Source organism: Cornus florida, unplaced genomic scaffold, assembly GCF_030987335.1.
Source record: "Cornus florida cultivar Cherokee Brave unplaced genomic scaffold, ASM3098733v1 CherokeeBrave_3.0.0_Hap2_Chr06, whole genome shotgun sequence".
NCBI lineage: Eukaryota > Viridiplantae > Streptophyta > Magnoliopsida > Cornales > Cornaceae > Cornus > Cornus florida.
In genome coordinates this window covers 106,777,131-106,791,421 of record NW_026775576.1, presented here as the reverse complement: position 1 = coordinate 106,791,421, position 14,291 = coordinate 106,777,131, and the positions used below count along the sequence as shown (strand labels likewise).

At 30.7% G+C, this 14,291-nt stretch overlaps 2 protein-coding genes across 3 annotated transcripts; both read right to left on the bottom strand.

Moving 5' to 3' along the window:
• Positions 1-94: 94 nt before the first annotated feature.
• On the bottom strand, positions 95-3,531 carry LOC132313731 (L10-interacting MYB domain-containing protein-like). 2 transcript variants are annotated; one of them, XM_059812652.1, is made up of 5 exons: positions 3,378-3,531; positions 1,499-1,863; positions 1,290-1,422; positions 845-1,185; positions 95-773 (listed from the first exon to the last, which is right to left on the bottom strand). In XM_059812652.1, exons 2-5 carry the CDS (start codon positions 1,826-1,828, stop codon positions 222-224), a joined length of 1,356 nt encoding a protein of 451 aa, XP_059668635.1. In that variant the 5' UTR covers positions 1,829-1,863; positions 3,378-3,531; the 3' UTR covers positions 95-221. The 2 variants fall into 2 exon arrangements, with proteins under 2 accessions (XP_059668635.1, XP_059668636.1); XM_059812653.1 differs by having other exon boundaries at positions 1,499-1,847.
• An 8,809-nt stretch (positions 3,532-12,340) lies between these two features.
• Positions 12,341-12,724, bottom strand: LOC132314775 (uncharacterized). The gene has a single exon (XM_059813596.1). The coding sequence runs from the start codon at positions 12,722-12,724 to the stop codon at positions 12,341-12,343; it is 384 nt and encodes a 127-aa protein (XP_059669579.1).
• Between the last annotated feature and the right edge of the window lie 1,567 nt (positions 12,725-14,291).

Sequence of the window (14,291 nt, the reverse complement as noted above, 5' to 3'; positions counted from 1 at the left end):
CTCAGGTTTATTGGGACACCTTATAGACTAACCATGAACATGAAACATGTAGTGCATCCATTAACCAGATATAACTGCTTCAATAACTACCAACTTCGCCCAATGTCACGGGGAACAAATTTAACAATGCGATGAAAATATAGCATCAACAAATTTAATGAATCAAAAGTTTTCGTGATATACATTTTCTTCAACAAATGGTCAGATACAGTAAATGTTAACTAAGGACGAAGTTTCCTCAATAACCATTTCTTTCGCAGTGTGTCATCCAATGCTAGAAACATCATTGCTCTTCTCTCATCCTCCAAAAAATCACAAGCATCCAACAAGAGATCTTCATCCATGTCTGGCATGGCCTGGAGTGTACCAATAACTTTCTTTGTTGACGTAGAGTTCTCACTGTCCTCCTTTCTTAATGTTGTAATAGCCACACTCATCTCTCGCAGCACATCCGACATACCCTTATCCACTCTTTGAACCTTTTTAGACCTTCCAAAGGTTTGTGCAATATCAGATTGACGCCTTTTCCGTTGATCAGCTAAATTCTTATCATTGCTGCGTTCTGACGTCTCTTCGTGTGCCTCATCCATCATATTTTTGTTAACAATCAGCATAGCAGCGCCACCGGTATTTTTCCCTGGTGTTTCATTCTCAGAACTTAAATTGGGACATGCTATATTCTCTCTCACACAATCGGTTTCATTCCCACATATGATGCACATATCAATATAATATGGTATGGCTTTATTTCTGTACTTCCGAAAGTGGCGTGCCTGCATTTAAAACTAGTAAGCTACCTGCAACTATCAAGTCATAAAAATTCTTCATAAAAGAGCATTTTTACCTTAAAAACAGTATTCCACACACGATCATCAGCCATCACCATTTGCTGTGTTTTATCCCAACTACACCCTCTTTGACCAAGAAGAAACTTTATGCTACAGTATTGCCTTCTCAAAATATTGTAACGGTTTTTCAAGATAACCTTACCATACTGAAATCCAAATCTCGTGTTAAACTCCGTGACCATATGGACCCATGCTTTCTTCTTGAAAGTACGGCCAATTTTATTCCCTTTATGCACCTGCTTCAGCATAAGTTGAATAAAGTGCTCATCCATTGTCTGTGACCATTCAATTTTGGTATGATCATTTTTGGAGGGATTCTGATCATCCAATGTTTTAGCTACAAGTTACAGAACGTAATTTAAAATCAGAACACGTCATCTTTCCTGATACTCGTCAACAATTTTACATTGATGGATAGTCATCAATTCTATCCTGACATACCTTCATTGTCATAGTCTATATCAAAACATGAGAGGCTGTATCTTCCATCAGCAACTGCATGCCCGCATATCATGCACAACTCATCATAATATGGCACAACTCTTGTTCTATATGTTAGCATGTCAGGATGAACCTGCACGTGATGTTCACAGTAATTTAAATCTGAAATCTCATGCGCTGAATTAGGAAAAAAGCAATGAAGTCCGTACCTTGATATAATCATCCCACACATGATCATCAGCTGTTACCATTCGCTGCTTTACATCCCAGCTAAACCCATTCTGGTTAAGGATCTTTATATCATTGTATAATTTCCTCAATCTTTTGTATCGGTTTTTCAGAACATCTGTATCGTGCCTGAATCCAAAGTTGCTATTAAAGAGTGCAATCATCTCTGCCCATGCTTGTTTGCTAAATAAATTACCAGTCTTATTCCCTCTGCGCACTTGATCTAGCAAAAGTTCAATGAAGTAATGGTCCATGGATGGCGTCCAATTAGCCCTCAAATTGTCACTGCTGCTGCAAGAGTCCTCACCCATTCCTGCTATGCTCCCTTACCTAATTTTAAGAAAGCCTACAATGAAAGGTATTGTAATAAGATTATAACTGTAATAATGCCTAATGCTCCCTGACCAATACAAGTCATATATTTTCATACAGGCTGAAAGTTAATATCTCAAGTGGAGATTTTATTGCTAGCTTCCTTTATCTGTCAACTCCTGTTTTCTTACTAATCCAGAGACAAACAGTTAAGAGACTCAATACAATACGGTTCATCACTTGTATCATCATTAATTATCTAACATCAGTGACTTTCTTTTAAGTGTCTTCCACTTAATCACATTCCATCATTCTTCGAGGAAAGATATGTTCAATTGTATTTTGATGCACAACACTGCATTTCTATTACAACAACAGTGATTGGCTGATTGGTGATAAAGATTCTTACTTATTTGAAATTTGACTTAAGAACAGTTTTTGTCTCTTAAAGAACTATTTCATCAAAAAAATCATATTAGGTGCGTTAAAATAATATTTATTTATATAAAGAATTTGATCAACAATGTAAAAGATCAGTTGAGTAAGTTGCAAGTAAATAACACTAAAACAGTATTTACCCACACATCTGCCCTATCTTTCCAATTCCTACCAAAGTTAGAAATTTTCAAACTTAAGGCTACAAATTTAGGCAATCCCAACTCATTGTTCCATATAAGAACCAATTCAAGCACCCCTTAATATAATATACACAATCTCATGATGAACCAAATAACATAGAATTTCAGCTTAAGAACTCTCAGTCAAGGTTTAAATATTGCGAAAGTTTTGATTTATCAAAAAAAAAATATTGCGAAAGTTTTGAATTCTTGACCCTATTTAGATTTGGACAAAGAGATCAAATTGCAATTAGAAACGCATTCTTTGAAATCCAGCCTTTTCTACCATTTTGGGAAAAAAAATCAGTAAACTTGGGCTCACCTAAAATACTTTCCTCAAAAAACATTTTCCGTTTTCAGGTAAAATACTTTCTTTTCTTTTTTTTTTGGTGTTTAGCAAAGGTAGTGCATCAGGTGGGGCGTATTAAATTACTTGCTAAAAATTGATGGGTAAATTATTTTTGTTAGGTTGTAATATTTTTTAATATTTTACAACAACCAAACTCCAAAAAAATAAAAATATATATTTTACATCCAAACCATCGGAGCCCTAGTTCCTATCAATTTGGCCGAAAATGCATAAATTTTTAAGCGAAAAATTAAAACTTCTTTAAATATACACTTGCTGGAATTTAACCACGACTTCTTCAATTCAAGGAAGTTCAGATTAAGGGCCGGAAAAAGTAGAGAGTACCCAGAATGGCTACAGAGGCATTAAACAAAGACCAATTTGTTTTGCACTAATCTGTTTGTCTAGAAATAAATTATTTTCTTCTAAACTTTTCCCAAGAAAATAATTCTTTAAGCTGCAAGCATTCATCTTCTATGATTAAAACCCCAAATTGCATATAAAAAATTGAATTATATATACACCCGCATCACAGAACACTACAAGAAACAGAACAAACAGCAGCGAAGAATAAAAAGGTACCTGCTGTAAAGGATAGGGTTGAACTTGTAAAGATCGGAATGGTAAAATGAGGGAAAAGAAACGCTTATCCAGAGGGATCAAGAAAGAGAAAGCCCTTGTTTGGTTACAACTCCTCAAGCTTTGATCATCATTTAGTAAGGCCACGTCGATGCATACATGTATTATGTACTCATAATATTTAAAATATACTTGGTATATATATTGACAAGTAACTTTAAAATAAATAAATAAATATATATATATATATATATATATATATATTTTAGCTTCAAAAATAAGATAAAGTACAATAACACCTCAAAAGTTTGACATAGTGACACACAAGTTGTTCATTTTTTGACAATGACATTCCTGTCAAAAATTGGATCCAAACAACCTTTTAAAAATTATAAAAAGTTAATATTGTCCTTTAATATTTTATTAATTTAAATGTTAAAGTATCAAAACTCTTAAATTACCTTTTTAATTGTCCAATAAAATTTAATTATTAATACTTGAGGTGTGTATACATTTTCTTGCACACCAATGAGTAGGTGAACAATATATATATATATATATATATATATATATAAATACGAGAAATGCTAAATGACCCGATTACTGTTCACCCGACTTTAACCGACAACAACTTGTCAAATGTTGATTGGTATAGCTAGGCAGACAACTTTACTCTCTCTCATCTCTTTCAATCCTCTCATTTTTCTCCTTTCTCTCTCTTGCAGGGCCTCTCATCTCTCTGCCTTCACAGTACTCCAGATCAGTCCGAGCTTCATGCCGAGGATTGTGCCAAAAGGACGACACGGGTTGATCCCAGAGGCCAGAGCTTCGTCCAATTATTCTCTCTCATTTGTCCTTTCTTTGTTCTCTCTCTTCCTCCTCTTACCGCCCCCAACCACAGCCGCCACTAATTCCACCGAACCACCCCAAACAGTATTCTTCTCAAGGAGACCACTGAGAGCCACAAACAACTGGATTCATTCCCCCAGGAAAAATGGTCTTTGGAATCGGAGATAACACGGTCTGAAACGGAAAAGGGACCGGAGTTGAAGAGGAACTTGGTTTCTGAATTTGTTTCTGTGCATGTCAATCAACAGGTTGAAGTGATTGCGGAGGAGAGAAATGGGTTTGTGAGAGAAAGAGCAGAGAGTGAAGGGAGATTGCAGAAACTAGAAAGAGAAATGAGGGAAGTTGTGAGGGAGAAGAGTGAGATTGAGAAGGGGAAGAGAGAGTCTGAAATTGTGTTGTTAGAGAAGAAATTGAGCTAGCTTCTTGTTGAAATTGATGTTCAAATTGAGGAAACAAATGGGCTAAAAGCAAAAAGCAAATTGTCGGAGGCCTCGTCGGTGATGAAGCTGATGCACTCCGACTCGCACTCTTGTACCGTCTCCTTCGCATCCTTCGAGATCTTCGCATTCACCGGCAGCGCCTTCATGATCCGGCTCACGTTCTCGCTGAAGCTGAAGCCAAACCCAGCAAGTGGTAATCAAAGCAATCCAAAGAATCCATCGTCTCCGTTTGGGTAGTATATGATTTCAATTGGATATATGTGTGTATGGGCCTGTGTATATAAATATATGTACGTATATAAAACGCAGAAGAAATAGAGGGAGAAAAGATGTGGTGGTTATGGAACCCAAGGGGTGATACTGTGTGGAGAGAGATGGCGGCGGCCGCTGCAGTGGAGGAGAAGTGATGGCGGCGGTTGTGGTTGATAAGTTGTGGCGGTATAAGGAAGGAGATGATGGAGGCGATTTTGGTTGAGGAAAGATGGCGGCAAGGGCTATGGATGAGTCAGAGAGAAGATGACAACGTGGACAGCCACGTAGATGAGTCGGTAGATGTCGGGTGCAATACAGTCGGGTCGTGTAGCACCGCTCTATAAATGTATATAGGTTTGGGTGGTGGATGTCATGGCCGGTCGAATCTTTGGGCTAGTCTGGGTGTATGGTGGTTTGGAAGAAAATTTAAATTTTTTAGATAAGCTGTACTCGATAACTCATTTAAACTTATTTGATCCAAGAATATTTAAACCAATTGTATTTGTCAATCTTATATAAAGGGTAATAAATAGGCGAGGCAAGGGGGCTAGATTTTTGAATTTCTTTTTTAAGTATAGGCCCAAAATGAAATTAGCAAAGGTTAGTATATACAGTTGGGCCAGAAAGATGGTTTATATTATTTATATATGTCTAAATATGCATGGCAGTAGCACATATCTACTTTTGTATTTTTCTTTCCTTGCTTTTATCCCATTACCATCTGCTTTTGTGTCTTTGTCCTTTGCTTTTTGGTTTCTTCACAATCCTATCTGCTTTGGTTTTTTCCATTGCTTTTGCTTTTCATCCTTGAGACCAGTTTTGATTTTGGTTTTGATTTGCAAATTTGTTTTGTTATTTTTATATTTGATTTTCAATTTTACTCTTAAATCTTAATTGCTCTTCTGAAAAGAAAACAAAAATCATTGCATTTTTCTCTTAAAGCAAGTTGCCCCACATTTTGTTTTCTCCACAAATTTTGGTTTTTTTTCTTTCTTGTGGGAAGAATTTCCGCACAAAGACAAAATTCTATTCCACCCTCATTCTCTATCTCTTTCTTTCACTTATTTAGTTATTTTTCCAGAAACTCTTATTCTTGCTCTCTGTTTTTGGTTTAGTTGGTGATGTTATGTTGTTTGGGGAGATGAAGATCGATAATATATATATATATATATATATATATATATATATATATTTGGTAACAATGTTTTCCAATTTTTGTTTTTTTAAAACAAAGTGACAAAAGTATGTCTAGATAGATTTTGTATGATTATAATCGATACAAAAAAAATTTCGGCTTAAAATAGTTTTATATGAGATAGTAAATTTGCTTACAATTTTGGCCCCCAACCATACAATCTTGGCTCCGCTCATGATAATAAAGTCAATTCACCATTGTTAGGGATGCCAACGGGGGCGGGTTTGGACGGGTGTACCCTCACCCGTCCCCATAACCAATTCAAAACCCCGTCCCCATCCTCGTCCAAAACCACAAAAACGGGGAAACTTTCCACCCCATCCCCGCCCCCATTTAACATTTTTACTCCTGCGGGTACTTACCCCGCCCTATTTAAGACCATAATTTATTTATTATTGAAATAAATTTGCTCTTTTTTTTTTTTTTTCCCTCATCTTCGTTTCTTCAGCATTGCAACTATCCTTCTAATCAAATTCATTTGTTACTTTAATATTGTTATATAGGTAAAATAATAATGCTTATAGAGTTTCTAACTTACCTTTAAAACAAAGCAAACAAAAAAACCCTAGGGCTTATAATGGGAAATGTTAGCCAAAAGGCCGAGAAAGTAGTATTAAATGTTTTTTGGTCGGCCTTTTTGGCTAATCTTTCTTGGTCTTTTGGCTAAAATCAAGTGTAGTACTACTTTCTCGGCCTTTTGGCTTTCAGTATTTATTTATTAATATAAAAAAGAGTTTTTATAAATAAAAAATTACCTAAAAATTATTTAAAGAGTTTAATTCAAATTACAAATTATATAATAAAATTCATTTTTCTTATCCCACATTGGTTTTAAGTAAAAAAGGATTACATGGAAGCCTCTATTAAAACTATGACCTAAACAAATAATAATCACACCTTTTTCAGCCTTTCAATATTTTCGTATTTATTTATTAATATAAAAAAAGAGTTTTTATAAACAAAAAATTACCTAAAAATTATTTAAAGAGTTTAATTCAAATTACAAATTACCAAATAAAATTCATTTTTCTTATCTCACATTAGTTTTAAGTAAAAATGATTACATAGAAGCCTCTTATAAAACTTTAAACCTAAAGAAATAATAATCACACCTTTCTCGGCCTTTCAGTATTTTAGTATTTATTTATTAATATAAAAAAAGAGTTTTTATAAACAAAAAATTACCTAAAAATTATTTAAAGAGTTTAATTCAAATTACGAATTACCTATTAAAATTTATAAAAATTAATTTAAAGAGTTTAATTCAAATTACCTAATAAAATTCATTTTTCTTATCTCACGTTGGTTTTAAGTAAAAATGATTACATGAAAGCCTCTTATAAAACTATAGACCTAAAGAAATAATAATCACACATTTCTCGCCCTTTTGACTAAGATCAAGTGTAATACTAAATTTTTTTTGGTCGGCCTTTTGGCTAACATTTCTTGGTCTTTTGGCTAAGATCAAGTGTAGTACTACATTAAAGAGTTTAATTCAAATTACAAATTACCTAGTAAAATTTATTTTTCTTGTCCCACATTGGTTTTAAGTAAAAAGAATTACATGAAAACCTCTTATAAAACTATATACCTAAAGAAATAATAATCACACCTTTTTTGCCCTTTTGGCTAACCTTTCTTGGTCTTTTAGCTAAGATCAAGTGTAGTACTACTTTCTCGGCCTTTTGGCTTTCAGTATTTATTTATAAATATAAAAGAATAGTTTTTATAAACAAAAAATTACCTAAAAATTATTTTAAAAGTTTAATTCAAATAACAAATTACCTAATAAAATTTATAAAAATTAATTTAAAGAGTTTAATTCAAATAACAAATTACCTAATAATTCATTTTTCTTGTTCTACTTTGGTTTTAAGTAAAAATGATTACATGGAAACCTGTTATAAAACTATAAATCTAAAGAAATAATAATTACACTTTTCTTGGCCTTTTGGCTAAGATCAAGTATAGTGCTAAATTTTTTTGGGTCAGCCTTTTGGCTAACATTTCTTGGTCTTTTGGCTAATATCAAGTGTAGTACTACTTTCTCGGCCTTTTGGCTTTCAGTATTTATTTATTAATATAAAAAAGGAGTTTTTATAAACAAAAAATTACCGAAAAACTATTTTTAAATGTTTAATTCAAATTACAAATTACATAATAAAATTTATAAAATTAATTTAAAGAGTTTAATTCAAATTACAAATTACCTAATAAAATTCAATTTTATTGTCCTACATTGGTTTTAAGTAAAAATGATTACATGGAAGCCTCTTATAAAACTATAGAGCTAAAGAAATAATAATGACACATTTCTTGGCCTTTTGGCTAAGATTAAGTGTAATACTAAATTTTTTTGGGTCAGCCTTTTGGCTAACCTTTCTTAGTCTTTTGGCTAAGATCAAGTGTAGTACTACTTTCTCAGCCTTTATAAAAAGAGTTTCAGTATTTATTTATTAATATAAACAAATAGTTTTTATAAACAAAAAATTACCTAAAAATTATTTAAAGTGTTTAATTCAAATTACAAATTACCTAATAAAATTTATAAAAATTAATTTAAAGAGTTTAATTCAAATTACAAATTACCTAATAAAATTCATTTTTTTGTCCACATTTGTATTAAGTAAAAAGGATTACATAAAAACCTCTTATAAAACTATAAACCTAAAGAAATAATAATCACACATTTCTCGGCCTTTTGGTTAACCTTTCTCTGTCTTTTGACTATGATGAAGTGTAGTACTAAATTTTTTTTGGATCGGCCTTTTGGCTAACCTTTCTCGACCTTTTGGCTAAGGTCAAGTGTAGTACTACTTTCTCGGCCTTTTGGTTAACCTTTTTAAATTATAGAAAGTCTAAAAATTATTATCTAATAAAATTCAAATAAAATATTTATTAAAACTCTAACACGAAATACATTTCAAATTATAGAAACTCTAAAAATTAATACCTAATAAAATTCAAATAAAATATTTGAGTTTCTATAAAACTCTAAAATTATTACCTAATAAAATTCAAATTACCTATTTTATCTATTTGTTGTTTCTAAAAATATATGTATTCTCTCTATATATAAGTCTTTTTTTGCTTTGCTACACAAAAATATATTTCAAATTATAGAAACTCTAAAAATTATTACCTAATAAAATTCAAATAAAATATTTATTAAAACTCTAACACAAAATACATTTCAAATTATAGAAACTTTAAAAATTATTACCTAATAAAATTCAAATAGAATATAAAAATTATTACCTAATAAAATTGAAATAAAATATTTATTAAAACTCTAACACGAAATAAATTTCAAATTATATATTTCAAATTATAGAAACTCTAAAAATTATTACCTAATAAAATTCAAATAAAATATTTATTAAAACTCTAATACAAAATATATTTCAAATTATAGAAACTCTAAAAAAGAGTTTCTATAAAACTCTAAAAATTATTTCCTAATAAAATTTAAGTTACCTATTTTATCTATTTATTGTTTTTAAAAAAATCTATACTCTCCCTATATATAAGTCTTTTTTTGCATTCCTGTAATCACATCAGTTTTATATGTTTTTTTCCAAGATACGTGTAACCCCCTGATTATGCATTGTTTTATCCCCAGATTCATATCATGCATTGTTTTATTATTTTTTATTTGTCTCATACCCAGATCATGCATTGTTTTATTAATTTTTATTTATTTCATACCCAGATCATGCATTGTTTTATTATTTTTTTGAGTTATGAATTCTTTTATACGTCCATGGCTTATACCTTCCGAATATGATGTTCTCTGTAGAATAACCCTCAACATTTTAACTCCTGAAGAAACTGAGAAAAAACTGACTATTTGACTGGCCGAATTCAGAACGGCGGAACTCAAGTTGTTGAATTGAAATTTCTTAATAACATCTCAATTGAAGTTGAGGAGTTTGAAATAGTAAGCTTATAAACAATAAAATTTAATTTTGTATACTTCAAGGAGCTGAACAAGTACATTGATGCAAGAGAAAATATGGGTTAGTTTTCGTTTAATTCTCAACTCTCCATATATATATCCTCTCTTGTACATATACATATACATATACATATACATATACATATACATATACATATATATATATATATATATATATATATAATAGAATTAACATTAATATTTTATTTTTAATCTTACTAAATGCTTTGGGAATTGTTATTAAGGTATCTCCTTCATTGAACATATGTAAGAAGAATAATAAAGGCACAACCAAAAAGTGGGAAGTCATTATAATGGATACGAGGTACGTCATTACCATATTACATATACAATCATAATTATGCAAATATAATATAATGACTAAAGTAATTAATCTTTATTAGAGTTTATGGACAATTACTTTGACGTTATGGGAGGATCTTGATGTGAATGAAGGAAACTTTATCATGGAGCTAATACAGTTACACATGTGGCAATCAACACATACAAAGGTAAATTATCATACAAATTGATATTATTTACATTATATATTATTAAGTAAATCTATAATAACAAACTTTTACAAATAACAATATATATTCCAGGTCGGTCTCATCAAACACAAAAATGATCTACATTGCAAATTAATATGAATATTGAAAGTGTCAAAGCATTAAGATATTGATTCGTTATTTATTGTAGTTTCTTTTACATTATATATATACTATTTGTATTACACTATTTGTAGAAAGAGAACATGTTTCTTGTTTTATTTATTTAATTATTTTATAAGATAATTTTAGGTGGATAGGTACAAAGTGAACATAAATAACAAAGATATAACAAGTTTGATTTTCAGTACAAAAGATCAAAAATTCAATAGTGCTGAAAAGTCAAACTTCAAGACATTTCTTTGAAGTATTAAATTTCAGTATATTTCTTAATCTTCCTTAATTGTGTATCATATTTTTATATTCAATTTATATATTGAGAAGTTATATTTTGTTGCACAACCATTAATAAATTGTTCACTAGATGATTTACTACAATTACAAATTGGTGTAATTTTTCACCCTTATTCATAAAATTTTAATTAAATTAAAAACAATATTTACTTGAATTTCTCAACAGCTCTAATTCTCAATAGTTATGAATTATTTTTGTTCTTTTTGCAAGACATGAATGAATTCAGTAACAAAGTGACAAGTTGCAAAGGAAAATCTTTTTTTTTTTCCTGGCGAAGATAGACAATACTCAACAACAAGTCATGAAAACTTATTTTACGGTGGAAGAATTAAAAGAATTGACACTTGACAATGATTCATTTTATAAAAAAATGAGATATGTAAAAAAGATAAAGATTGAGAAATAAATAATTTAGAAATACTTCTATTTTCATACAGTTATAGTTTTGGATTTTCTAATAAATTTTGTTTCTTTTGAGGTAACAATTATTACAATCTAAAAATTGTTGGTACCCTTTCGGATTTTATAATACATAAAAATTTTATATAGTATTTATTTATGAATATTTTATAAATTATAGAATTTTATTTTCATATAGTTTTTAAATATTTATAGTTTTCATTCATACATCAATGAAAAACCTTATTTTGTTTATTTTGAGGTGACAATTATTACTTTCTAAGGCATTCTGGGCCTGAAACTGTTTTGTCTATTTTTTTTTTTATTTATAAAACTATAAACAATTAAAAATATATGAAAATATAAATTATATAAATTAGAAAACATTCTATCACGTGCATCGCACGTGCCTTTTACTAGTAAAATAAAAAGTTAAGAATTTTTTTGTGTTCCCCCTCTCTTGATCGGCAAAAGTTAAAATATAAGAGGATTTTCTTCCAATTATGAAGGATATAAATTTTATTTTTTTATTTTTTTAACGTAATCAAATATTATAAATACTAAGATGAAAGATCCTTCTGAAATACATTCAACAAATATTATAAAACAAGGATGAAAGATCCTTCTAAAATACATTTAACAGTCATGAAGGCCACACTTGCCACTGCAAATCACATATCCTTCGACTAAGAGCCCATTTACCCATCTCATGTGCCGCTATGTTGCAAAATCTTGGGCACCAAATTAACTTAAACCCCAAGTTTTGATGAATCAAACACTGGATATCCTCGATAATGACTGAACATAAAAGGTCTGTAGGGGTAAGGTCAAACTGATTGGCAATCACACTCAACATCCACATTCGAATACCCCCATTGACCAAGAAGTTTCAGACCATCCCTGAATACTAAAGCCTCTGCAACCTCTTGACAGCTTCTCCACAATGATTACGGAGTACCAAACCAGACCCATTATAACGAGTTAGCTTATGAAAGGAAGCATCTGTATTCAATTTATACCTACCAAGAGCAGGACTAACCCAACTATTAGTATGATGAATACCACCACCCGTGGACGATGCATTAGAGGTTTCCTTCGACAAAGTACCATTGAATTCATTAAAGAAGAACAATGCTTTTTCTATAATCATCACTGGATCCCATTCAATTTTATTAAAAACCAAGTTGTTTCTTTCTTTCCAAATCTGCCAGCTCAAGAAAGATGCCAAGCTCATAAGACGATTAACCTTGTGATAATCCTTCCAAATGCTTTGCGTTTCACACCACTTCATGTTTGGCACTTACCTGTGAAATGAAACCTTAAGGGACTAATTTTCCAAACCAATCGAGCTCTAGGACAATCAAAGAGCACATGACATACTGTTTCGTCTTCTTCTCCACAAATTACACAAGAAGCTTGATTAACCGGACCTCTCTTCTTCGGTTCGACAATACTGGAAGGCGTTCATGGCAGTACTACAAAAGGAAGAGTTGAATTTTCCTCAAAGTTTGTAGCCTCCAAATTTGCTTCCAAATGGTCTTTCTACTTGGTTGGCTGCTGGAACTTGCTTGACAATGATAGATGTAATTTGAATGGTCCCGACCCTCATTACACAATTGTAAGTAACTTTACTTGTGATATTTAACAATAATATTATTATTAAACATGATACAAGTTGAGCTTGGAATCGAATAAGAATTTAAGTCTAACCAAAATTAGAATCGAATTTTTTCAATTCAAATTCTTAACAATATTGGTTGGTCCAAGTTGCACTGAAGTCCATGGTTAGGTCCACAGCCACCAACCATGAGCGCCATTGTCGCGCCTTCCATGTACACTCGTCATCAGCACATGAGTATCGACCTGAATAGTTCAATGAGAAATCAAAATAATTTGAAAATAAAGTGAAGAAGGAAAATTCTAAATTAAAATAAATAATTGCAGGTAATTTATAGATAGAAGTGCCAAATCAATGGAAACAAATTTAAAAGTTAAAATTATCATTCATCGGAGTAATATTCGACCATTCATCTTAAAATACAAAAGTGAGATTAATTTTTTGTACTTCTATGCACCAACATCTGGATTGAATGAAGCTTTTTAAATATATATATATAAAAAAAAAAAATCAATTATAGGAAGAAAAATTAGTATTAAAAAAAGTACAGTTCATCTCTCGTAGCAATAACAAAGAACCAATACACCGAATCTTAAAATTGAAAACATTTAGTACCATAAGAAATAATCAAACGTTGCAAATTAGTGTGATTTATATTCTTATATGATATAATTAAGTAATTGGGAAATGATTCTTGCACTGAATACTTATAGTGAATTACTAAATCTACATTTTTAATTGACTAATTATGTAACAAATAAGGAATTGGAGTCCTCCATTTAGTTATATTTGGTATAAATAACTAATTAAAAATTATTAAATTAGATAATTCACTGCAAGTATTCGGTATGAGTATCACTACTCTAATTAATTTAAAGCAGAGCAATCCTAAATTAATATTGTTAATTTATAAATGTGACTTTAATTTTGAAAATCAGTATTACAAAAGGATAACCTAGTGGTACTTCAATCTCCACTTTTACAAGTAAAATGTTAATCGTCTAAGTTCTCTTAAGTATAAATAAGTGTGTGAATTTTTGCCATGAAAAAAAGAAGAAGAAGAAAAAGAAAAAGAAGAAAAAGGGTAAAGGACAGCAACACCCACTAAGTTTGTCAAAAAGACACACAGATACAAATTGCCCTATTTTTTTTGACAATGACACCCCCTTATCAGAAATTCAATCCAAATATCCCCTTAAAAATATAAAATGTCAAAATTGTTCTTCAATTTTTTATTAAT

Bases quoted from the DNA above. Each gene is read 5' to 3' on its own strand.
- LOC132313731 (XM_059812652.1), bottom strand. From the start codon at position 1,828: ATGGGTGAGGACTCTTGCAGCAGCAGTGACAATTTGAGGGCTAATTGG. The intron at 1,423-1,498 runs GTACGGACTTCA...CATCACGTGCAG, and splicing joins TGTGGGATGATTATATCAAG to GTTCATCCTGACATGCTAAC. The intron at 1,186-1,289 runs GTATGTCAGGAT...TGTAACTTGTAG, and splicing joins TATAGACTATGACAATGAAG to CTAAAACATTGGATGATCAG.
- LOC132314775 (XM_059813596.1), bottom strand. From the start codon at position 12,724: ATGAAGTGGTGTGAAACGCAAAGCATTTGGAAGGATTATCACAAGGTT.